Below are 26,470 nucleotides of genomic sequence, written 5' to 3'. Positions count from 1 at the left end.
CTGTGTGTGTGTGTGTGTGTGTGTGTGTGTGTGTGTAAGGTCCCAGAAGGATGCTACAGCACTGCTGGCCTCTGTAGGGAAAGACATCCAAGCCAGGTTTTGCTGCTGTAGCTAGGTGGTGAAGATGGATTCAGCACACAGGATCACAGCAGGAGTCCATTCAGCTTTGGGTGGGCAAGAAGAAAGCTTCACAGGGGAGGGCTGGATGTGGAGTGAATGGGGTTGGACAAGAAAAGGGGCTAGAAGGGACTAGAGCATTAAAGACATGGGAGAGGAGGAGTCAGAGCTTTCGGCTGTTGGTGAATGGGGCCTTCCAGCTGTAGCAGAGGGTCCTTGTGCAGAATGTGGGAGAAAAGGGCTGAGGGGCACAGACAATGTCAGAGCAAAGACTGCAGCTTTTATTTGCCAGTGTGGAGCGAAACTTGCAGGTTTTCAAGGAAACGTTAAAGGGAGATATTTCAGGGTGGTTAAAGTGAAGGATGGATGGCAACATAGGGAGCCAGAGACAGGAAAACTAGCTCTGAGGCTCCCATGTATCAATGCTCGGTTTGGGGAGGCAGCAGAAAGGATGAGTGGGAGGGCGAGACTGTAAGGGGCATTTTGAAGGGAGAATTGAGCTATCGCAGAGGTTTTCCTAGGGCAGAGGACCAAGCAGAAAAGGAGTCACGGATGACTTCAAGGCTTGGTTGGAAGCAAGAAGCTGGCATGAAATTCAGGCCCAATATCGATCTAGAAGGTGCAGGGGTCCCACTGGGTGTAAGAAGGACATGGGATTAATTAAGGGAGAAAAGCTAGTGTAGAGGAACAAAGCTGAAACAGACTATGTACCTTGGCATGGGGCGAGGCTCAAAGCATCGCATCTCTGTCTTTTATGAGTGAGTGAAAGAAAAAGTTTCAAGCAGGAGGTGATGATGGAAGGTGAAGAAGGCTGGCGGATGCTGCCCCAGGACTTTGTGATGAGCTGTGGGGGGAGCCCAGGAGGCAGAACAACCACAAGAGGAAACAAGAACCAAAGGGCAGGCTGTGTGGTGTGTGCATGCGCCTGTAATTCTACAATCCGGAAGGCTGAGGCAGGAGGATGGCAAGGCAGAGACCGGTGTGGGTTATATAACGAGACCGTGCCTCAAAACAAACAGATCAGAAAAAACGTAAGGTGTGGATGTGGGCCTGTCAGGAGCTATGGCAGACAAGTGTGATGGAAAGAGGGTCCTTCCCACAGAGCCTGCGTGCTGGTGCTGCGCTGACATGTACAGAACCCTTTCCCCACACTGGCAGCAATAGCAAAAAACACTAAGCAGCTGGTCTTTAGTAACGTACATCATCTTGTAAGCGCTAACCTAGGTCCCTGGCAGGGCTACTACAGGTGCCAGGGCTCCAGAGATGAATGGATAGTTCAAAGGAGAGAGAGAGCTAGAGGTCTAGAAAGGTGAGATGATCTGGACCAGAGCTGAAAAGAGGGGAGAGGGTCTGAGAAACTGGGGCAGGGAGAATACATTTGGTGGCAGCTGGGATGAAGGGATGAAAGAAACAGGAAAAATTAAGCAGCCTTGCTAAGGGGGGAGACTTATTCTCAGAGGGCAAGGGTTGTTTTCCTACAGGACCGGAGATCCTTGGATTGGGGAGAGGGTCTGTCTTCCATCCTGGGACCTGGTGGAACAGGCAGGGATGGGAGGACAGAGCTTCACAAGACTCGTGGCCCTCCCCCATCTAGCTGGATGGCTTTGGTCTAGTCTAGGGTTCAGCAATATCTCTGCCAGACAGCCTGCTTCTTACCCATCCTAAGTGAGTTCCCTTTTCTGCCCAAAGATGTTTGTAAATTCTTGAACTTTTACAGCGTAGCTCAAATATGCCACAGTGTCGAGAGTTCTGCATCTAATTTTCCCAGAACAATGGACGCCTTTGAGGGGAGACTCTGTTCTTCCTTCTGGAGAATTCTTTTTGTATTATTGTATCTGCAGGCTCATGTTGGGGATCCTTTCCTCGAGAAACCTCAGTTGCTAGCATACCCCACGTGAATCGGTTTTTAACTGTTGTAACCTTTGTCTCACTCTGCCACGCCCACCCTGATTGTGTCCAGTTTTCTTTATCCTTCTTTATCTTTCTTGTGTCATTTATACGTGTGTGTGCCTGAAGGTATGTATGTGCCCTTCACACATGCAGTGCTCACAGAGGACAGAAGAGGGTGTCAGATCCCCTGAAACTGGAGTTACCGGTGGGTTTGAGGCACCCGATTTGGGTGCTGGGAACTGAATCCCAGTCATCTGTAAGAGCCAGCACGTCTTCTTCTCTATTGAGTCATCTCCAGCCCTGTGTCCAGTTTTCTCTCTGATACAAGTCAACTTTCACAACTGCCTATTGATTAGTTCCTTTTTTTAAAAATGCAGTTTGGAAAAAAATAAAATAAATAAAAATAAAAAATGCAGTTTGGAGTCCCAGTTTTAACCTACAATGTAATTTTTCCTCTCACTTAAATTTTTGTTTTCTTTGAAATGTCATTTAGGTTGTTTTATAGCAGAAGGTAATTGTGATCAGTTTTCGTCTATTCTTCATTAATTGTAATCTTTTTTTTTTTTTCCTTTCCTTTTATTTAGACAGGGTCTTCTGTAGCCCAGGCTAGCCTCCAACTCACTACATAGCCAAGAATAACATTGAACTCCTGATCTGCCAGCCTCTGCTTCCAAAATACTGGAATTTCAGATTTTCACTACCACACCCAGCATTCACTGTATTTTCTTCAAGGCTTGAAACTTCACTGTCCCTTACAATCCCCTTCTCCCTTTGTCACCCCATGATTTCTTCTCTCTGGCACACTCAGGAAGCGAAGCTCTGGTCCAACACATCATCTCTAGGCCCTATTGGTTGTCCCTTCCAAGCTGTAGTGTCAGTTAAGTGCATAGAAGTAGATTCTGTGCCATTTTCTGTACCTTGGTGGGGCGGGCAAAAGAGACAGCATGTTCAGAGGTAATGGCCAGTCTTTTGGGAGACTACCTGTGCTGCTGCCCCCGCCACAGTGTCTTAAGTGTGAGATTCACTCCCTCTGGCCACGAGTGCCCCTGGGCTTCAAGCACCTCTGGCTCCCCAGTCTGTGAGTAGCCTGAAACTTTTGTTTCACTTTCTCTTTCACCTGCTCCCTCCCTTTGGATGACCAAATACAGAACAAAACAAGAATATTTACTTAGTTACTTCTCACAGGTTAGAAATGTTGTTTTTAAGACAGAAATCTCAGACTTTGTTTTCTCACCAGTTTATTCTCTGGGGAAAGGGATGACAAAGACCTCAGAACTGTGTGTTTGGCCACAGTGTTACCTACACAAGGCTGTGTGCCTTTCCTGACTTTTTGCTCCTTGTGCGTCTTCAGGTGGAGTGGAGTTTGGTTTGGTTATTTTTGATCAATTGTGAGAGGGCAGAAGAGAGTTTTGTCTTACTTTTCAGTGAACTATTTACCTTGGGAACCTCTCCCAAAATTCCCTCTTTTCTGCTCACAACCGTTCTTGCCAAAACCCAGGCCCCACTGCACAGCCCATGCACCTTCCTGCCGCCCATCTGTTCCTGGGATTCCTTTCCTCTGCTCAAGTGCATTGCCTGGCAAAGCCCTGCTGAGGATTGCCACCTCCGCTCTACAAGGCCTCGCTTGCTCCCTCAGCCTCAGCAACCTCCCGGTGACCACAGCTCTCTCCAGTTGTAACAAAGCTTAGCCCGTAATTATATGTTGTCTGCAGCGGTTGGCTGTTGGCTCCCCTAAGAACGTCTGGCCACTGAGTCAGGCTGGCTGGGTCCTACAGAGCAGGGCCAGAGAAGAAGCCTCAGATGTGAGCCCCTATGACGTCAGGTCTGCATCCCAGTGCTTAGTCAGGGATTGCTGTAGCCTTGGCCCAGGGTTTTCCTCTTCCTGGTTTCTTCACTAGGAAGGCAAAAAGGTAGCTAGCCTGTGGTTAATGCTGCCTTGGCAGCTGTGGCTTCAGAAATGGGTCTTGGCTGGTTTGCTCGTCCCTGGAGAAAAGGGGTTAGAGCGCTGGGGTCATTCTGTTTGTGCTTCTGCCTCCACTTTGCGACTCCTGCTTGCTGTGTACACTCATCTGCCCTGGCCCTGAGGCTGTGCCACACACTCTGACGTGTCTCTCCTTCCCACACAGGCATCTGCATAACAACCGCATCCAGTATGTGGGGACCCACAGCTTCGAGGGGCTGCACAACCTGGAGACACTGTGAGTGGGGGATCCTGTTTAATAAGCCGTAGCCTGCTGGGTGGTGGTGATGGCACCTGTGACTAGAGTCGGGATGTGGGCTTAGGAAGGGCCAGCAGGATATGATCCGAGCCCTTGTCACCCAGGTGCCCATCCTGGGACTTTTCTCTGAGATGTCACTCAGGGAGAATTCCTTCCCCCCTCTTCGGGTGGGTACAAGATGCTCTGGGTAGGCCAGGAAGTGGGACTGCAGGGCCCCCGCCAGCAGAGACATCCCTTAATGCATAGAGATGAAAACAGCTAACAGAAGTCAGTGAATGAGGACACAACGATTGGAGACCATAAAGCTTGGGGGTGGGGCTAGGGCTGACTTGATGGCAGTTTTGATGTCTGTTTAAGAGTGGCCAAGGACAATACAGGAGGTAAACTTTAAACCCCTTCCCAGATCTAGCCAATGGTCAGAATATTCTCCACAGTTGAGTGGAGAGTGTGATATGACTTTCTCACGTACTATGGTGCCTCACATTTGACCATGTCCCCTGGAGGGGGAGACCTGGTGGCACTCAGAGGAAGGACAGCAGGTAGCCAAGAAGAGACTTGATACCCTATGAGAATATATAGGGGGAGGTAATCCCCCTCAGGAACAGTCATAGGGGAGGGGAATAATGGGAAAATGGGGGGGGGGGAATGGGAGGATACAAGGGATGGGATAAACATTGAGATGTAACAAGAATAAATTAAGAAAAAAAAAAAAAAAGAGTGGCTGCCAACAGAAGGGAGAGGAATACCACAGAATAATGTCAGGACTGTTCGCCAGCTGATCTAACTAGCTAAATGATTAATGGGGAAATGGCCCATTCAGTGCTACAGCCTGCCTATAAAAAGCACCCAAGCTGTTGACTCTCAAAAAGCCATATTATTCACACATCATCATCCAGGAATTCAGTTAAAGACAGAATGCACCCAAGCCCTCCCATCACTTCCTCTGGAGGCCCGCCAGCCCCTGCAGAGTGGGCTGAGTGGGCCCCACTGAGCAATCGGCCAGGCTCTGAAAGAGTGACTGGTCATGCCAGCTGGAGTCTTTAGCTCCCCTGAGAGAACTGGCTGCCACAGCCACCTGGTGCAGGGCATGGAGCTGGTGGCTGTAGGAGAGGATGGCCCCAGGTTACCACAAGCGTGAGGCACCGAGGATGGGGAAAGGCCCATGATATCAGGAGTTGATCACAGTTCTTCTTGAATCTCTTCCCCAGGCATAAATGAGCCCCCACTTTCTACCCCCTCCTTCCTCGTTTCTTTTGAGGTGAGGGAGTCTTTCCAAAGCAGCAGAGGATGAGATTCTGGAAGATGGGCTGTGACAGGCAAGCAACATGTTGGGAAAAACCACTATGTAAAGTCTACCCCAAGAGGCCTTGGCTACGGGATCTGTGGTAGTGTGGGGAAACAGATGAGCGACTCATGCCTAGGTCACATGTTACTTCCTGTGGATCTGATTCCTAGGAACATGGCTGCTTTCTTGTGCTTGCTATATAGCAGGAGAAATGGTAGAGCTGGGCTCAGCTCTCCTGGCATCTAGGTTTTTTGGCCAACTGTATACCAAGGAAGCAGCCTGGGACTCAGGAACGTCCCCAACTGTTTCTAGTGCTGTTCAAGGCTTCGACCGTGTGTTCCTCCTCCATAGCTGTCATTGATGGCTGGACAGTGAGAACAGGCCAGTCTAGTCCTTGAAGTCTTCATAAGAGAAAGTTCCTTCCCAGGAAGGCTTCGTAGTTCCTCTCAAGGTGATCTTCCCAAGTGTGAACAGGGCACATTAGAGTGTTGAGACAACAGAGGCCTTAGGAGAGTGCCTGGTTTTCTTATCACCTGGTCAAATGTGAGTTGAGTGAACCTACTGTGTGCAGGATTTCTAGAGACTTCCTAGAGAAGCCCAGCTCCCAAGTGTTGCTGGGAGTCACGGTGCAACAGCAGGGCATAGCTGTCTACCCTGGAGTGTGGGGCTATTTAGCTCTGCAGGGAAGTCAGGTGAGGATTGGGCCACAGATACTGAGTGTGGGTTGGCACCTCAAAAAAGCCAGCAAGCAGCTGTTTCTTCACTTTTGGGGCACACTGCCTAACTCTTTCTCAATTCGCCACTGTCTTGCCATGCGGGGCGTTTGGCTCAGCCGCTGCTGGCTGAGTTATAGAGCAGTCCTGCCGCTAAGTACCCACTGTCTCTTTCATCTATCTTGGCCTCAACACAGCAGGCCCCCGGGCTATGCCCACCTTGCAGATGGGAAAGCCAAGACCGAGAGACAAGGACAAGTCCTCCAGTCTTTACAGTGTGGAGGCAGAAAGGCCCAGTGATTAATCCCTTGGCACCAAGCAGCCTGAAGCCCTTACTGCCAGTCCTCCCAGCTGTGTGAGCTCAGCCATTTGCCTAGAACTCTTCATTTTCTAATCTATATCGTAATGCCACCGGGTTGTATAAAGTTGTCACAGAGACTGGCAGATATACAGGACCCTGCCCTTGCTCTCCTGTTTTCTTCCCCCAACCCTTCCTCAGTCTGAGGCTTCATTTCTATGACATCCCATTTCCTCCCCACCCTTGAAGAGCAAGTCTTTCCAACTTTTGATCTCCAATTAAACAAGGGGGGGGGGAGTATGTTATTTCTCTTCTGTTCCCCCAGAGCATTTTCTTGGGGAGCCTGCAGGGGAAGGCAGATGTGGAGGAGGAGGAGTGGCTGGGAGAATGAAAGGGGAAAGAAACGATAGTCAAGTCTTTTAATTGTTGCATAATTGGCTCAGTCGGCAGCCTTGCTTATTATTCGGGAGCTTTCATGTGTACTTCTTGCTGGAAGGGCACTTTTCCCTCGGGCCCTGTAAATCTCTGCCACTTAGACCTCTCTCATCTCTGGCAGTGGAGAGAAGATCAAACCCCCGCAGCCCAGGCTGTGGTTTGGCTCAAGCTGTGTTTGGCTCCTCTGCAGCCTTCTCCTCTGCAGAGGGAGAGCAGCCCCCCAGCTTTACCACCTGGGAGGAGGAGCCAGGTGCGAGCACGTACATGCGTGGCCACACAGGCTCCCGAACTAGGCACATGCAGTACACACAACCCAGCTCACGTCCTCTGCCACCATCCTCTCTCCATAGAGACCACCCTTCTCATATCAGCACAGCAGAGATGTGACCCACAAGACGCACCTGTGTAACCCAATTTCTCTCAGGCTCTCAGCAATGAAGACCAGGATGCCAGTTCTGCTGCCATAGGCTGGACTGGCAAAAGCACATGCTCTCACTCCTGCCGTTTCCCTGCTCCTCCCCCCGCCCCGTGCCCCCCTGCTTTCTTCACTTGCACAAGAGGCTACTACAGCTGAACGTGGTAGCACATGCTTATAATCCCACTACTCAGAAGGTAGAGGCAAGAAGCTCAGGAGTTCAAGGCTAGCCTGTGCTACATGAGACTCAATCTCAAACAAAACAAAACAGGAAAGGGACATGTAAGTCACATACCATACACTCTTTATTCTAAAGAAGCTTTGGGTGGAGTCTTGGATGGGGCTCTGTCCTGCCCTCTGTTGCTGGGCGGAATTACACAGCTCTTAAGATCAAAGCTTGCACCAGGCACGGTGGCACCTGCCTCTAATCCCAGCACTTGGGGAGGCAGAGGCAGGCAGATCTTTGTGAGTTCAAGGCCAGCCTGGTCTACAGAGCAAGTCCAGGATAGCCAAAGCTAAACAAAAACAAAAAACAGCAAACAAACAAAAGAACAAACCTTATAGCACTCTGAGGAGTCTGGCGGCAGACGGGATGCTTCCCCCAGTGTGGTCGTCACCATCCCAACCCTTGCTAAGAAGCCTTAGCCTCAGGCAGACCAGACTTGCTTGGTCTTTCATCCACAGGCTTTTGGTCTCCCATGGTGAGGATGACCACCACTTTGGGGAAATTCTAAAATAAAGATGGCCTAAACCATCCATTTCTACAGTGCCCTCTTTACACGTTAGACCCTCAAGTCAGTTCCAGGACTCCGTAGGTATATAGGTTGAGATGATGATGATGATGACGATCCAGATTAGGAACAATAAAAAAGGTACAGAAGATTCTCCATGAAACCAAGTGCAAAGGCACCTTGGTCAATCATAGGAACTTGCGGGACACAGGGAGCTATGCCAGACTGAAGACCAACAGTATTCCCAGTCCTGAGTAGTTAATAAACATGGAGATAGGACTGGGAACCCCAATTCCATCCCCCCACCTTTACTCCCCATGTCTGGGAACTTGATGCCTGCACCTTAGCAGAGCCCAGAGTGAGTGTGGGTGTAGGCTAGGACTCTCTAAAAAATGGCATCCTCTTCTTCAAGCCTAGGCAGTGATCTCTGGGCCTTGTTATGACCTTGTTAAACAAATCCGGCCCAAGTGGAGCCTGAGCTGGCTGGACATTTCCCTCTGGAAGAGATTCGGAGCCTGAGTGAGAACAGAAGCCTCCTGGCTCAGCTCCCTCCCTAATCAGGACCAGCATTCAACATGGGGCTGGGAAATGAGCCGGACAGGGAGGGAGTTTATAGAATTCCACCTTAAAGCCCAGAACCATGCATTTCCCATCAATCTGTGCATCTCCTCTACTGACGTCCCGGTGACATTTCCAAAGGGCATTCTTGCTTCAACAGTAACTGTGGCTAGAAAATGCACTCCTGTCTCTTTGTCTTTGAAACCACAAATAAAAACAGTTTTCACTCTCAACTCGCTTGGAATTGGCCCTGCAAATGTCTGGCCGCTCCTCGGTGCGGGGCTGACCATCAGCCGTCTGTCTGCGACAGAACCTCAGGAAGATCTCCACCAGGATTCTTCCAGGGCTTAGAAGATCAAGGATTACACTTGAAGCAGCAGACTTGGATTCAAATCCCGACACCGACACGCATGGCATGTTCAAGTAGCCTGACCTCTCCAAAGCTTTAGCTGTCACAAGTAGAGGACGAAGCCAACATTTTACAACTTGAGGGACATTGCAAAGTCTACATTAAATGAGGCGACTCAGCCGTGCTCGGGAGTGCCATAAGTGCCGAGTTTATGTTGGCTTTCTCTTTCCTACTTGCCACTTATGTTGGCTGGAGTGCGTCTGAAGGAGGCAGGGAAGGTGCTCCCCGGAGGTGTCATTTCCCGGTGCTCCTTCCTATGACTCATCGCTCTGATGAATCAGAGTTCTCAGGCACTCAGGACAAGACTACTGTATTAGTTTCCTGTGGCTGCCGCGACAAACTACCACAAACTCGGTGGCTTAACAAGACAGCAATGTATTCTTCCACAGCTCTAAAGGTCAGAAGTTCAAAGTCAAGGGGTTGGCAGGACTGGTCACCTCTGTAGGGTCTCAGGCCGTCTATAGTCTCTGCCTTGCTCCTCTCATCTGATGGCTGTTGGCAATCCTTGGCCACGCCCTGCTTTAGAGACCCATCTTCCATCCTCACAAAGCTTTATTCATGCTTTCTTTTATAAAAATTCTTATCACTAGATCCAGGACCTGGCCTGATAATCCCAGTTGACATCTGGATCTTTCACTAGATTCTTCTTTCTGCAAAGGTGCTGTATCCACCGTCTCCTTTGTAGGCGCCAACCGTTAGGACTGAGTTGGGCATGTCTTTTGGGAAATACAGTTCAGAGCTATGGCTCCCTGCTGGCAAAGCTCCATGACAGAGGATGAGCAGAGGTCTAAATGAATTTTGCTGACCTTTTTCTTTCTTGCTTCTTTCTCTTCCTGCCTTTCTTTCAACAGGATCTTGCTATGTAACCCAGGCTGGCCTTGAACTTACAATTACCTACACCAGCCTCCCAAGTGCTAGGATTACAGGTATGTGTCACCATATCCACTTGTCCTGATTCCTTCCTTTCCTTCCTTCCTTCTTTGCTTTTTTCTTAATTTTATTACTTTTTTTTTTTTTTTTAGAGTGTGTGTGTCTGTACAAATGTGCATTTTCAGGTCAGAAGACAACTCGCAGGGCTTATAGGTTCCCTCCTTCTACCATGTGGTTCCTGGGTCACAAGCTCCACTCAGTTAGCTTGGTGGCAGTCACCTTTACCTGCTAAGCTGCGCAGCGTGTGCATTTCAGGTTTTGTATCCCAAGGCAAGTCAGGTCACTTCACTAGTTTCTGTTCTTTTTATCCCAAGATGGGTGTAGGTTCCTTTCTCTGGGAGGCTGGGCTGAGAATCTGGTCATAGTTTTCTTCAGCCTTCTGGAGGCTAGCTGAAGAAGGCTCTGTCCTGAGAAGCGGCCACGAAGAAGGCCTTCTACGCAGGGCAGCCATGTTCAGCTGGGGTTGAGACAGTGAGAATCCTTGTCCCTTCCAGAAGGGGAAGAGAGCCTCTGGCTTGTGAAAGGCTAGATAACCAACCGTGCTTGATTAAAATAAAGGCAGTCAAGAGTCAAAGAACTAGATTTTAATTCACTAAGCTTAGTAGTAAAAGAAAGGCAAGGACAGAGAGCTACAGAGGGAAAAATGGGGAGTGCGTGGAAACCTCCAACCTCTGGGTTGTTTTGTTGTTGTTATTGTTTGTTTGTTTGTTTTTTAGACAGCGTTTCTCTGTGTAGCCTTGGCTGTCCTGGACTCACTTTGTAGACCAGGCTGGCCTTGAATTCACAGCGATTTGCCTGCCTCTGCCTCCTGAGTGCTGCGATTAAAGGCGTGCACTACCACATCCCAGCAACCTCTGGGTTTTTAAACCAAGGGTACCTGAATAGCAGGAGACACTCACAGGACACTTCCAGGGGCTTGTCTCCAGGGCACCTTTGATGTGTTTCCTTCCAAGAACCAGCTTTTGACACCTTTTGTGTGGGTAGGGTCTGCAAGGAACTAATCTTTTAACACATTCTGGTCCTGTGGGTTGTTATCAGCAGGGGGTCCACTGACTCTAAACTTACCAGGAGGGAGTGGCTCCTCCGTCTGCAGACAAGGGCCCACAATGGGGTCTGTCTATATAGTCTAGGCTGACTTGAGACTCATGGCAGTCCTCTTGCCTCAGTCTCCCAGAATGCTGGGATTGCAGCTGTGAGCCCCCATGCCTAGCTTATCCCTGTTCTACCATTAATTTCTTATATTTAGGAGAATTAGAATTTCTTCTCAATAGCTAGTTCTCCTCACATCTCATTTCTTGCCCCACCGCCACGAGTTGTTGAGGAAAACAGGCAGGAACTGTGCAACCTCTGGTTACAAATGGACAAATTGAGGCAGAAGGTAGATGACTTAGCTAAGGCTGCAGCTAGTTAAGAGGCAGGACCAGAAAGCAGGCTTCTTGGCCCTTGGCCCCATGTCAGCTCCTCAGACCACAGGGCCTCTTGAGGCAGGGTATCAAGGAACTCCTTCCCCTCACGTTCTTAATCATCTTACTTTTGTGGGTTTATTAGCTGCAAATTTGTGGGCTTCTGTGGCTTATAGAGGAATTTATTGTTCCATATAAAACTTTTTTTTTCTGGCTTCCCCCACAGAACCACTAATGACTTTTAACAGGCAGAAAATTGAGCTGCCCAATGAGTTTGTCTTGCGTTCTGTGACCATGACGAGTTATTAATAGTTCTTCCCAGGACAGCATTCCCTTTCCCATTGCCCTGGCGTCAGGGGTAGCCAAGGTCGCCTGCTGTCTCTGCTGCCCCTTCCTCCCTGCTGGCAAGAAAGCAAAAACTTTGGCACTGAACTTCCACTCCACCCCTCACTCCCCCTGGGAACCCCAGCCAGCTCGTCTGGAATGGAGAAGGATGGGAGGTCACGGGGAGGAGAGCTCCACCAGGGATCCTTAACAGATGCCACAGAGAGGAACCGGAGATGTTGAAGACTGGCATATCTGTAGGAAGGAAGAGCTGGAAAGAATCAATTATCCCCACTCCTTTTGCTTTTGTTGCCGTGTACTCAGTCATCCTACGAATACCGAGCTTCTTCCATGTGCCAGAACCATTGCAGGCTCCATAGAAACAGGTTAGCATCTCTGACACTAAAGGATTCGGACCCAGAAGTCTTGAGCGCCTTTAAATGGACCACTGATGTACTGTACTGCTCACACAGTGTGCGTCAGGATTCCAAGGCCTTAAGGATGTCACACCCAGGGGCTCATTCTATGTAGATGCTGCACAGAGTTCCCAGCTGGTCTCCTAGCCTTTAATACTGTGCGTTTGTTGATAACTCCAGCCCAGATGTCATCCCTGAGTTTCAGAATTAGGTGTCCCCTAGTCAGTCCTCATAGCCCAGTAGCTACCACAGATGTCCCATGCTCTAACCTACTGCCATGCCCTGGATGTGGGCCTTGCTCTCTGCAATGAATGGCCCCTCATCCTCTACATTCTGTTGAGGTCGGGCATACTTGGAGCCTCCGGGTGTTCTACATTGGCAGGGCCCTGCGATCCAGCGTTGTCTCAGGGATCTGATCAAAACCAGATCTGTTCTGGGTATCTTATCTTTGGAGTGACAAGGACCTTCCTAGGTGAGGGAGGTGATTGAGGAATCACAAAATGTGACTCAAAGAACCAGGGATACACCTTGGGTGTGATGCTCCCCTTTGTTAGAGCTGCATGGGATGTGTGGACTTCCAGCCAGCAGTAAGAGCTAAGGGAGGTGGGGAGGGAGTGTGTAGGCTAGCCCCACAGTGGCTGCACTGGACAGCCAGCAAACTCAGTGAGTGCCCTACCACTGGGGACAGTCCAAGCAAAAACTGGATCCCCCACCTGACCAGAATCTTGGAGTTGATTTCCTGCTGGGCGGGGGAGGGGAGGCTGCTGATTAGAATGCTGCCTTTCATCTCCTTTCCAAGCCTAGGCTTCTGCCATCCCAGGTGTTTCATTAGCTCAGGGAAACAAGCACTCTCAGCGCTGGAGACCAGCTTCTGTTGTTAAAACACCAGCCTGCTATTGCTTCAGGTATATTCTGAATGTGTGCTGGCGAGGAAGAGCGTGTAGGTGGGAGGAAGGCGTGTCTGTGTCTTTCAATAGAAACTGATGACAATTTTACTAATTGCCGCAGTTATTAATGGGTGGCCTTTTATGTAGGCTGTTTAGAAGGTAAAACAATGCTATTAGTCATAAAGTGTTGGTTCCTGGCTCTGCAGTCATCTGCACCATGCACGTGTAGCAAGATTAAAGACAGGTGTTCCATCCGCAGTATAGGAAGAGCAGTTAAGACATGCATTCACTGTGCTCGCTCGCCTTCATTCCAGGCCTTGGGAGATAAAGCAGCTGGGAGTTTACAGTCTATCTCAAATGCCTGTGCATTGTGTCTCATACTGTGGAGTCAGGCTCGCTTACATCTCCCCATGTGCCCTTATCTGAGATCTGGTAATAAACATAAATATTAGTCTTGATAATAAAATGTAAGTGGAAACCCAATTAATGTAATTCATCTCTCTTAATTGCTATGAAGAAGTAGACAGAGCAACTGGTCTACCAACAGTTGTAGTGTGTGATGAAGAAAGTGTTTGCCCCGTGTGCGGTCAGTGTCTAGGAAAGGAGGACTCAAAAGGCACTGGCGTTCTTTGATCAGCTACCCTGTGCCAGGCGAACAGAGCCATGTTCTGCAACGGCCGTTCTCCACCTCAGGAAGAGAAGCAGAGTGGGGAAGTCAGGTGACTTGGTCAAGGTGATCTTGTTGGTTAATGAAAGCGCAACCATTTCCTACTCACTCGGACAACTCACAAACACACAGCCTCTACCTAATACTCACTTGGCTGCAGCATGTTTATGAATACCTAAAGGAAATCTAGAACCTTCCCCAGCCACTCTTCATCTTTCCCATTCTCTCCGAGCCCTGTTGTTCATCGTCTTTGCAGGATCCAACTCTGGGTACTTGAGAAAGTGTTGTAAGCCAGTGGCCAAAGGGCCTGAGTTCAAGATCTGCCTCTGAGAATCCCTGCAACCTACCTTTTCTCTCCAAGCCCCTGTTTCCTCATCGATAAAAAGAAGACGTGTGAAATCCTACGAGCTGTGCCCACTGACCCACAGCGAGGCTCCCCAGGGACCTAAGGAGCTGGACACTCTACAATTGGAAAGGAGAGGACTGAGTCAGCTTTGGGTTTGGGCAAGCCTTCTGAGATGCTCTGACCAAGCACGTGGGCTTGCCATCAGTTTGACTGGATTTGGCTGAAAACTACTCAGCAGATGAAGGGGAAGATTAGGCATGGGGCAGCTGCAGCTGCAGCTTCCAGAACAAGCTCCAGATGGAGATGGGGATGACTTCCCTTTAACCTTAATGCTTCCCCATCTGCTTCTAGCTCCTTCAAGAGGCAAACAGAACAGTGAACTCTTCTTGGGCTTCTGGCTGATTCTAGGGACTATTAAAGATAACAGACTAAAAAGCCATAGACCTGTGGAGGAGTTTTCTTTAAGAAGCATAGGGCACTGGGCGTGGTGGCAACAAGCCCTTAATCCCAGCACTCAGGAGGCCAAGACAGGTGGATCTCTATGAGTTTGAGGCCATTCTGGTCTACAAAAAAAGTCCAGGCCAACCAAGGCTACATACACAGAGAAAGAAAAAGAAGAAAAGAAGAAGGAGGAGGAGGAGAAGAAGAAGGAGACGAAGCAGCAGCATAAGGCGTCATAAGGATTAGACTAAGCTATGGCTTCTTGTATGCTGCCCTAAAACACAAAGGCTAAAGGAGTCTCCATCATGTGGTCTTTGTGCAATGGGCTCAAATGATAATCATTGATAATAGATATTCATATATGTAGCCCTATACCGGGGCTGCAGGGGATCCAAGCAAAATAGCACCCAGGAGCTCCCTGACCTTATCAAGCTTCCAGCCTCATGGAGGTACGGGAGAGGGGTCAGGGACACACACACACACACACACACACACACACACACACACACACACACACACCTCACTGTGATTTTTGACCTGCCTGGGCTTCAATCCCAGCTATTCCACCACAAGCTGCAGAGCTGTTGCCAAGTGATTGCCAACTCTGTGTTCAGTCTCCTATCTGTGGCAACAATAGTGCCTACCTCAAAGGAAATGGTGGGAATCGAATGGATCAATACATACAAACCTTATGCAGTAATTACTATTATTACCAAGGCACCATCATCACCAATGAATGTCTTGCATGCTGAGGAAGAAAGCACCAGAAAACTGCTGAGAGAGAGTAAGTGATTCATTCTAACTGTAGGGATGAGGTTGAGTCCGTGGAGGAAGGTATATTTGAACCCAATTTCAAAGGATGACTAATACTTCAATAGCTGAGAGTGTAGAGGAAGAGCATTCCAGGCAGAAGTGGTCCAGGCAAGACCAAAGAAATATGAAAATACATGTAGGGTTGAAATGCACACGAAGCAAAAGATTGGCCAAGGGCCTTGGAGCCCGTTAAGGATTTTGGACTTTATTTTGTCTTTCTTTCTTTCTTTTTTTTTTTTTTTCCTGAAAGCCTTTTTAGACTTTTAAATAAAGGAGATCCACAGAGTCAGCTCTGCATTTTAAAAAGTTCTTTCTGGCAGATGTGTAGTAGTTAGGAGTGTAGACTCCAGACTCCAACCACCAGGGTTCAAATCCTGGCTGTGAAACTGAATGTGTTAAGACAGGCTAAGTAGCTATAACAAATAGACCAAGATAGCCTGGTGGTGGTGGCACACGCCTTTAATCCCAGCACTGGGGAGGCAGAGGCAGGCGGATCGCTGTGAGTTCGAGGCCAGCTTGGTCTACAAAGGGAGTCCAGGACAGTCAAGGCTACACAGAGAAACCCTGTCTCGAAAACACCAAAACCAAAAACAAATAGACCAAGATGTGTCTAATGGCTCATAGTAGAGAGGCTGGTGTTTGTTTGTTTGTTTGTTTGTTTGTTTTTCTGGATTATGTAGCAGCCCTAGCGGAATATTTCTTTTTGGCATGTGGCATTTCCTCCATATGGTGACTCAGGAACCGGGGCTCTTGCCATCCCTGTAGCATTTAGCTGGTGAAAAGGTAAACAGACTGTGGAGGAAAAAAGCCAGCTATTTTTATAAAAGTCAGGGATATAAATGGCAGATAAAATTTCTACCTACCTTCTTGGGGAAGAATATGGTCATGTAGTCACGCCTACTGCAAGAGAGGCTGGGAAATATACTCTAGCTATGTTTTTAGCTATTCCTTCTGCTAGACCATTCAATAGAATTTCTTGCAATGAAAGGAATGTTCTACATCTGCATTTTTACTACAATAGCTACCCACCGTACATTGCTAGAATGTTTGAGATGTGGCTACTGAACTGAGATTGAAATTTTGTTTACTTATAACTGAATAGCCACATGTGGCTAGGTGGCTCTGGTACTGGACAGTATGGTTATTGAGGAAAGGGACAAGGGATTTGGGCTACTAGGCAGTGATTTCTGCCAGCCAGTTGTTAAATACTGATGATTGAGCGACAGGTGTGTTTTCTCACTTACCCCACCCCTAAGTGAAAAATGGGCGTAGGAAGAGAATCCACCTCTCCAGACTGTTGCAGGATGGAGCTCTTTCAGCTGGAGTGCCACGGTGAGCGCTCATTAGGTGTTGGTCCATCCATCCATGGCCCGAAGGCAGGGATAGTGTGTGGGAATTCATGAGCAAGAGTGTCCCTCCCCTCTCAATATTTCCATTTCTTCAGTTGAGCTAAGCCGCTTACTTCTCTCCAAAATATGCATCTCCTCTGAACTGTGTTCTTCAAACCTAGTTCACGTGTCCCCTTCCCATAAAGTCCTCCAGATGTGGTCTCTCCGCCGCACATCTGCGACAGTCCTGATGCTCTGTGTGCTCTCCAGGACCTGTGGCAGCATACTGAGGGGGCGCATCTTGTCTTGTGCTTTGCTCCATCTCACTGTTTCCCGCTCTGCCCAGCAGAATCCTTCATGTAATTTAGGGACATATAGAGACACATGTCTAGTGCATTGAGTTGAATACATCGAGTGCAGAGAGAGTTGCGAGGGCACAGTTTCTGAACAAGCAGAGCCAGGCTCCATCTACATGGCACCGAAACAAAGACAGAGTTAGGCAGCTTCCCAGGTCACTATAGCTATATCAACACTCAAACACAGCTACCTCGCTGGTATGGAGTCTACAGAGTTCTTTCAGGCATTTGTACAATCTTTCTTCTCCCACATTTCTCTATAAAAATAGCCGTCTAGTCCACATGCCTTTTCCCACATGCCTTTTCCTCACTGTCTGTCTACTCCTGGCAAAGTTCCTGACCAGAAACTGCCAAGGAGAACTGGAACCACTCAATCTGGCAGCCTGGACTTGGGTCCAATGAGCTATATAAGAGCTCTATGAGAGCAAAGCCACCCAGGACACATCCCATGGTCTCTGTGCTCCGGGTAACACTAACATGGTTACTCCAGCGTATCTTGTGTTATTTTGACATCCACACATACACAAAAAGTCAAGAATATGCCTCTAAATACCCTGAATTCTCATGAATTCATTGATTTTTTTTTTATTAATAAGCTTGTTTAGAGCTTTTCAATTACTCATTCAACACATACTTGTTGAGGTCCTGCTCTATGATATTATTCCAGTGTTTAAAATTTGAAACAGACAGAGCTCTTGCATTCAGGGAGCTTTTGTTCCAGTTGGGTGGGAAGAAAATAAATGTCATGTGCCAATAAGTTCCACGAAGGCAAAGAAAGCAGGAGGTCTCTTGTGTCATAAAAATCACTCCACGTAGTGACCTAAAATAACACCTTATTATTTCTCATGAGTTCATGGCTTGGCTGGGCTCCCTGGGCTTGTTCAGGAGACTCAGAGAGGGCTGGAGGGTCTACCACAGCCTCACCACTTAGTGGAAGCCTCACCGCTGACTGGCAGCTCGTCCTCTTCCTAGAGTTCACCACTCATGAGTCCAGGCTAGCTCCCTTACAAGGTGCTGTGAGGATTCCTAGGTTGCGAAGGCAGAGGCTGCAAGGCTCTTATGACTTCGGATCCGGTCACATGGTATTGTGTCTATCTTGTATCGGTCACTACCATTGACAAGGCCAGGCAAGTCTTTGGAGTGGCACATCTTTGCTCCTTATGAAAAATGTAATTCTCTGTGGGCAAGGGTTGAGAATTCCTAAAGAAAGGGAGCCAAGTTAAAAGGAGACACTTGATTTTGAAACCCTGAGATGTGACAAGGAACCAGTTATGTGATGCCTCGTTATGATAGGAGAAACTTAGAAGTGTTAGAGGTGGGTTGTAGGGGCAAAGGCAAAGCGACAGTTTGTGTTGTTTGAAATACACTGGTCAGAGAAGGCGTCTCTGAAGAGAATAATTCAGGGAGGAACCTGGGTGAAGTAAGTAGAGCATACTAACATCTGGGGGCAGGCAGGGGCAGGAAGGTTATTCTAGGTAGAGGGAGTCGATGGCTGCCACAGGTTCTCAGGCCAGACCACTGTAATCCTTTTTGTTAGCGCTAATGGAATATTAAGTCTTTTGAGTGAAGAAACATCTTTGTTACTTATGGAAAATATAATTCTTCAGGGACTATAATGGAAAAGTCCTAAAGGAATTGAACCAAGTTAAAAGGGAGCCACTGGGTTGTGAAACACTGAGATGCGAAGATGAGACATTTATGGAGTTGAAGACCAAAAAGAGTGTCTCTGTCTTTCCCCTGATGCCTGTTCCCTCAGCACCCCTCACCTGCTGCACCAGGTGGCTTGTGCAGCCCTTGGTAGGACTCTAAGAACCCCAGAGTTAGAAAAGGACCCCTTGTTTCCAGTCTCAGTACCTCTGCTTTCAGTCATCTTGCCCTGTCCCATTGGCCCACAGCCTTGCCCTCACACTCACACAGCCTGTGGGAGCATCTCTGTGAGCAAATCAAACTGTGATACACGGGAAACCAAAGTGTCTGGCTTCCTAAAGGATGGAACAATGCAGAAGAGGTTTTCTGATATAATCGCCCAAGATCAACAGGGCAGTCTGAGGGTAATGGGTAATTAATATGTGTGTGAAGGGGGACAATTATCTAGCTCACTGACTGCCAGACTCTTGTCACTGCTCCTCTGGCCTTCCAGACTGTGTTTCTGGCTCTACTTGTGGCCTATTAAGTGTAATGACCCTCCTGTGCAGAAGAGCCTGTCATTATCTCTGTGTTAACATGGTACTTATCTACAAAACTTTGCCAAACTACTTTGCAATTAAAAGACCTCCACATAGTCCCCCTGATGTGGCCTTGAACAGACATTAAAGTTGTCGGGGCAGGGATAGCTTTAAAATGCTGAAAAGATGCACTTAGGGTCTTTCCTGAAAGGGTCAGGAGACATTCATGGGACTGACACCTGGAGTGTCAGTCCAAAGCTGGGGACCATGTACCCCAGAAAGAGAATTTTGGAGGCATCAAGACCTCCCAACCACCAAATCAGGCACATTATGCATACGTGAATTCATTGGCTACTGAGTACAAAAACTGAAGCTAATTTTTTGAAAGTTGCTGTCTCTTCTGAAGGCTGTTGCACTTCTGAGTGGGGGTGGGGGATCCTGTCACACACAACCAGGCAAACCTTTCTGAAACTCCTGTGAACCTCTTCCCAGGAAGCAATGACGGGAGCTGTAAAAAGGGGAGCCACACCACTGGCAAGGAGATAGGAAGCAAACATTGTTCTTCATTCTCCCTCTCAAGCACCCCCTCTTTCTGCAGGCATCACCTGGGTTTGTCTACTTGTCAAGGGCAGTTCTGCGTCTTTTCTGATAGAAATAAAATTAGCCCCCAGCCTGCTCCACCTCTCCCCACTTTCCCCTATCATTGCTGCCCAAGGGCACAAACCAAAAAGTCCTTTGAAGGAGTGAAAAAGATGAAGCTGTGATTGCTTATGGGTCACATTGCCTAAGAGAATGAATGCTATTATGAGTATTGCTGTACAAATATCTCATACACAGGTATGGGATTTTCTGTAGGATAATGGACATAAGAGAGCCTGAGTATATAAATTTCAATTTGAAAAAATAATAAACTGTTAAAAGTTTTACACATTTAGTATATTAGAAAGCTTGCTTGCTTTCCCTCCTTCTGGCCAACTTGGCATGCTGCCCCTTTTAAAAAAAAGAAAGAAAGAAAGAAAGAAACTTTTCTTTCATTGTTTTCTGATTGTGCATGCGATAAGGGTTCCTTGTATAAAAGAAAAATGGAAAATGCATCAAAATGCAAGCGAAAGTAAAGATTAACTCCCATGCCACCATCCAAAGGGGGGGGGATGGTGGAATCAGTGAAGTGTGTTGATACACAACCACAACCACAACTCCAACACTTTGGAGCCTAAGGCTAAAGGATGAAAAGTGCAAGGACACCTGAGATACACAGTGAGACTCTGTCTCAAAAACAAAACAACAGAGGTCATAGCTAAAGTAGCTATCATCTGAAGAGCTTTCTGGAAGTGCTGGAGCTAGTAACATGTTAAAGATCACTTCCTTATCTCTCTTCTCCCATCCCATGAATCCAAAGACCTAAAATAGACTTTCCTGAGCTTTGTAGAGACTGTTCTGGAGTAGGCAGATCCAGATATGTACACCCCTAAAATAAACCCCCACTCAAAACAGTTCTGCTGCCAGGAAGGCTCCAAGCCTGAGGATTTGTGGAATAGGAATGGAGTCCAAACATTCAGAAAATGTGTTTTCAGACCTTGGCAGCTGGATCCAACAGATTGGAAAACCCATCTCCCGGGCCAACCCTACAGCCAAGTTTCCATGTCTCAGGGACCCTGACATGCCCCGTTAAGCCTCTGAGCTAATGACCACTCCGCTTTTCATTCCAGAGACCTGAACTATAATGAGCTGCAGGAGTTCCCCATGGCCATCCGGACCCTGGGCAGGCTGCAGGAACTGTAAGATCTTCTACTGGTGTCTTCGGGTGCTTCCCCCAGGGGCACAGGCCAGCTCATTCACCAAATCGCCTCCCATAGTCCTTGTGGCTGGTTCTTGTAAAAAGCTGTGGCTGGAAATCCTCCATAGCGCCCAGAGCAGCCATAGTTAGAGTTCTTGATAGCTTGGCTTTGAACATTTCTTGGGGTTGCGTGGGGGGGGGGGGGCGGGCATCACCAGTATAAATGGCTTCCCGTCAAGCCTGGGAGCATACATGGAAGAAACCACCTCTGGCAGCCTGGGCCTGCCATTGCACTGTCTATGGCTAAAGAAGAATTAGAAAAACGAGGGGCTGCTTTATACGGTCACTCTTTAGTACCATGCCTAAAAAGATTGAGACATTGACTATCGAACCCCAAGGCCATTTATTATATGATCGTTTCACTTGTAGGTATGTGCATATGCATGCATGTATGTGCATACTATGTATAGGGAATGTACCTACCCAGTGCACATGCGTGGAGGTCAGAAGACAACTTTATGGATCTGGCCTCTCCTATATTTATGTGATTCCAAGTATTGAACTCCAGTTGCCTGGCTTGCACAGCAAGCACCTTTACCTGCTGAGCCACCTCACTTTCCCAGCCATTTATTATCCTATTTGAATATTCACTACACTGGGTGCTGCATTAGTGTTAATACAAATTAAAGGTAAGATAGTCACGGCATCCTCTAGAAAAAAAGCATCCTCTGCCTCATCCATGACATAAAGGAGCATTCATGAAACAGAAACAAGACAAGGCATCATGTAACTCCAGCCTTAAGTGGTGGTGTAGTACATCGGCTACAAAGAGCCATGGGAGTTCAGAGAGACAGCTTACCATGGACTGAGCTCTCCTGAGCCTGCTCTCAAAGGATGAGTGAGATTCGTGTGGCAGTGATGGTGTAAGAGGGCAGGTTAGTCAGTGGAACAGTACAAGCACAGTCCAGACAGGAAGTGGTTAAGGCAGAGGATGACCACAGGAAGGACACCAACCTTGATGAGGGGTATGGTCGGTGACCTCAGAGAGCTAATATACAGCTAGACTAGAATCCAACTAAGGAGACGAGGAGGTTCATGAACTTTTCTGGAGAAAAAAATAGGTACACATTTAGGTATCATTCCTTCCTTCCATCCATCCATCCATCTATCCATCCATCCATCCATCCATCATCTGAGAGAAAGCTGCTTGAGACAGGGCCTCTGTTCCAATCGCTCACTCTCTCAGAACTTGACGTAGCCCAAGACACAAAAGAGCCAATGCAAACATGGTGGCTAGAAGGAATGAAGGAAGTAGCAAGCAAGCCTTGGTAGGTAGCATTGGCCAGAGATCTCTGAGCACGAGCCTTGAGCGGGAGTGAAAGGAGTGATGGGACAACCGGAAATGAAGAGAAATAAGAAGACACTAGGGCACAGGAAGCCAGAGACTTGCAGTTGGAGGGGGGATGTGGAAAAGCCTGCTCAGACTGGGCTGTGTGATTTTTCAGCCCAATAGGTTGGTTCTTGCGAAAGCGTCCCAGCGACATAGACTCGCTGTTCCTGGTTTCTAGGCCCCAGACACTCAGTGGGGCACTTCATTGCTCACTACCCACAGATGCCATCTAGGGTCATGGAACACCCAACCCTGCCCTTTATCCCTGCTGCTGTTCTGCCCCTTCTGTGTTTCCTCACTTCTGGAGGAGCCTCCCTAATCCAGGATCCCCCAGGATCTATTTTCTTTCTGTACCCCCCTTTTCCTTCCACACACCTTGGCTTCCTCTATGGGGGCCTACCATAGCTCCTGCCACACATGACCAAGGAGCTGATTCCTTCCTTAGGACTTGAACCCAGCCACTCACTCACAGGCTTTCTTGAAGCTTGAAACCTGGGAACCACCCCCGCTTCCCTCCCAACACACACACACACACACACACACACACACACACACACACACACACACACAATATTGTTGAACAGAGACAAGTGCACATACACGATTGGAGGCTGAGGTTTCCAGGCTGAGGTCCCTGTGATCTCAGGGCCCGTCTAGTCAGCTGTCAGGAAGCCTATGAAGCTCCATGCTCTTCCTGTCTACGCCTCGCTTCAACTCCTCACTGCTCCTGGGTGCTGTCTTCCAGAGGTTTCCACAACAACAACATCAAGGCTATCCCAGAGAAGGCCTTCATGGGCAACCCTCTCCTGCAGACAATGTGAGTATAGCCCCTGCTCCTGATGCTTCTGGAGGATGTGTTTCTGGAGGATGAAGGTTGTGGGGGTGGACACAAGGAATGGCCCCTAGAAAGAGCCAAGATAGCACGAATGTGGGAGAACTGTTGGGCTCTGCCTCGAGTCTCCACCCAGAAGCATAGGGACCTGGGGGGGGGGGGCGGGGAAGCGAGCATCTGACCTAGGGTTTTTGTCTTTTTTTTCCCCCCCAGACATTTTTATGACAACCCAATCCAGTTTGTGGGAAGGTCGGCATTCCAGTACCTGTCTAAACTGCATACACTGTAAGTGGGCACCAGAGGCTGCTGTTTGGTGCTGTTGTCCAGACTTCTCCTTGTTCCCCCGCCCCCCTCCAGCCCCCCATTCCCACCATCCCCTTCTACCCCCCACCTCCCCGCTTGCGTGGCCAGGCACCACGCTACTGGAAGGAGAGGTCTTCGGGTCTCCAGACTTACACTTTCTCAGACCTTTCCCCAGCTCTGCCAAAGCTTAATGGTACTCCCTCCACCTTCAGGATCTGGTTGCTTCTTCCCAGACCTCACATGGAGATGAGGAGAGTCTGTCTTCATACCTGGGGGCACTTCCCTGACCTCTTTGGTTTTATTTGGCTTGTGGTATTTGCTCCATACACACCCGCAGGAAGAACAGTGGGCAGGGCTAAGGTCCTGGTTTCTGTGTGTCCTCCAGGCTACTTCTCCAGGACCCTGTGCACAGCTTCCTGGGGCCCTCATTATGCCATCTTTCTCACGCTTAGCCTGAGGCAGCCCTTTGTTTCCTTCCCCGACTCTTCTAATTCCAAGACCAAGGTCACGCTTAAAAAAACTAAAAAAAAAAACGAAAACCAAAAAACAAAAAAACCAAACGCTTCCATGGACTGTTTACAGTGTGCGGTGGCCTTGCTTTACACAGTCACCTCCCCAGTCACATGTTTCCCTCCCCGGTTCCCGATTGCATTTCCTCCTCATCACAACCTGTGAGGTAGGTATTTCAATCCATTTTACAGAGGAAACGTGAGGTGCATGAACACAGGCCCTTAATTTCTGTTACCGGGCTCATTGGTGGGTGCCACTCTGCTTCCTCAGAGTCTCTCACACACTGTTGTTTGTTTGTGACAGGGTTCCATGTGGCCAAGGCTGGCCTTCAACTCCTGGTCTCCAGCTTCTACTTTTCAAGGGCTAAGATTAAAGGCATGTCACACCGCTCCCAACACTTGTCTTTTAAGATAGACATTTCTGTCAGGAGTGGTAGTGCATACCTATAATCTTAGTGTTCTGGAGGTGAAGGCAAGAGGGTTAGGGGTTCAAGGCTAACTTCTACTATATAATGAGTTCAAAGCCAGTCTGGGCTACAAGAGACCGCATCTCAAAACAGAACAGTAACAACATGGAACATTCCACACATCCCTTGTCTGGGTTTGCTTTTGTCTTTTTACAAGCCAAAGGCCTCAGTGCTAGATTTGCAGGGCTTAATCTCAGCCCTGATGGGTTGGGCAGGGCTGATGCAGTTTAAGAAAGTAACTGGGAGATGTGTATAGCGATGCAAGACTTTGATTCCAACACTCAGGAGGCAGAGACAGGTAGAACTCTGGTCTATGTAGTGAGTTCCAGAACAGACATAAAAGAGAGACCCTGTCAAAAACAAACAAATAAACAAACTAGCTAACTAACAAACAACATATTGGACTCTGCTAAACAAGAGTGCTAAACATGTTCAACTTCCAGCGGGGTCAGAATGGCTAATTTGAGGGAGGCTTGAGGAAAATGACATTTGCCCAAAAGGTAGAGTTCCTGAACAGAAGGCTGAGGCTGAGGAGACAGATGTCAACATGCCTGACCCACCCTCCAGAGCTCGTTTTCTTTCTTTGCAGATCCCTGAATGGGGCCACTGATATCCAGGAGTTCCCAGACCTCAAAGGCACCACGAGCCTGGAGATCCTGTGAGTGGATTCCTCCTCCCTCCGCCTCCCTTCATCTGGAAGGTTGTCCAGGCCACATGCTTCTCCTGCTACCCCTCCTCTCTAGCCTGCCTCTGCTACTGGCTCAGCCCCAGGGCCTTGGGCATCTCCAGATGTGGTGCTGCCTCCAGACAAGGCAGGGGCATCAGCAAGTGGGGAGGAGGCTGGCATTCCTCTTTTGTGCTTAACTTTGTCAGCTCTGGCTTTGGAGCTCATAATCCTGAGAGATGGTGCACTGAGGACATAGGATAGGAGCAGGGTGGTGAAACGCACTTCCTTTGACTTTGAGAGGCCTGAGTCCACCAAGCTTTTTTTTTTTTTTTCTTCCTTAGTGTCTCCATGCTATACTCTGCCTCATGGTGATAAGTATATAATAGGCCCTAGAAATACTCTGCACCCAGGGATGAGTACATAGTAGGCCCTCAAAACATATTAAATCAATCAAAACAAAACAAAACAAAACAAAAAAGCGCAGGCACTAATGTGACTGTTAGGAAGTCGACTCCCTGCCCACACCACACAACTCATTCATGGCTTTGCCGGGACTGGCACTCTTCTCTGTGCCTCTATTGTCCTCTTCCCAGCTCAGTGGCATGTGGGAAATTTTCCATGAAAGTAATAATAGTTTCCCAAGGATGACCTTGGCCTTGGAGTCTTTCTAGGGCTACCCTGTGCCTAATCCAAGCCCATTCTTCAATCTGCCCTCACAACCCTCTGCACCCTAACCTTGGGCCCTTCTTTTTTTTCTCATCTTGTCTCCATCCCTGAGGCACAGGGAGCAAAGTGTGGCCTGTGTTCCCATGGTCCCAGTGGCGTTGTTTCCTAGCTACTCATTGCCATGGCTGCCCCTCCCCTCTAAGCCACCAAGAGCATGGAAGACTTAGTCCTTAAATCCCTAAGCATTTCTGGGACCATTGTGAGAGGTGGGATGTGGGTGGGCTGAAAGTATATAGGTAAATTTGGATCCATAGGGATCACTGGACAATCAAAGCCCATGGATTGGGCCCCTGTTTCTCTCTCCGTCCCATCTCAGCTCTGCCAGACCAAGGGAGCTTTAGAGCTCAGATGAGAGAGCTTGCTACTTTCTGTTCCCCTGGCCACACCTTCTGCCCTGTTTATCCCACCACTTCTCTCTTTTGTCAGCTCTGTCCTCCCACGACAGTATCAGATCCAGTGTTAGAGATTGGTGGCTGGGAATGGCAGGGCTCTGGGCCTGGTGCCAGCTCTGTCTCTGTTCTCCCTGCAGGACCCTGACCCGCGCAGGCATCCGGCTGCTCCCACCGGGAATGTGCCAACAGCTGCCCAGGCTCCGAATCCTGTGAGTGGCTTGTGAGCATTCTACAGCCCTGGCGTTGTCCCCCTGTCCCTGT

At 48.5% G+C, this 26,470-nt stretch overlaps 1 protein-coding gene across 1 annotated transcript in view; it reads left to right on the top strand.

Annotated features, from left to right (window-relative positions):
* Lgr6 (leucine rich repeat containing G protein-coupled receptor 6) overlaps positions 1–26,470 on the top strand; it is a 120,912-nt gene that overhangs the window by 81,086 nt on the left and 13,356 nt on the right. The window contains exons 6-11 of the mRNA XM_051147460.1: positions 4,134–4,205; positions 20,856–20,924; positions 23,059–23,130; positions 23,359–23,430; positions 25,014–25,082; positions 26,347–26,418. Coding sequence (XP_051003417.1) covers positions 4,134–4,205; positions 20,856–20,924; positions 23,059–23,130; positions 23,359–23,430; positions 25,014–25,082; positions 26,347–26,418 — 426 coding nt within the window. The remainder of the gene's footprint in view (positions 1–4,133; positions 4,206–20,855; positions 20,925–23,058; positions 23,131–23,358; positions 23,431–25,013; positions 25,083–26,346; positions 26,419–26,470) is intronic.

Source organism: Acomys russatus, chromosome 6, assembly GCF_903995435.1.
Source record: "Acomys russatus chromosome 6, mAcoRus1.1, whole genome shotgun sequence".
Classification (NCBI taxonomy): Eukaryota; Metazoa; Chordata; class Mammalia; order Rodentia; family Muridae; genus Acomys; species Acomys russatus.
The sequence above is the reverse complement of the archived record's forward strand: the minus strand, read 5'-3'. Positions and strand labels throughout refer to the sequence as shown.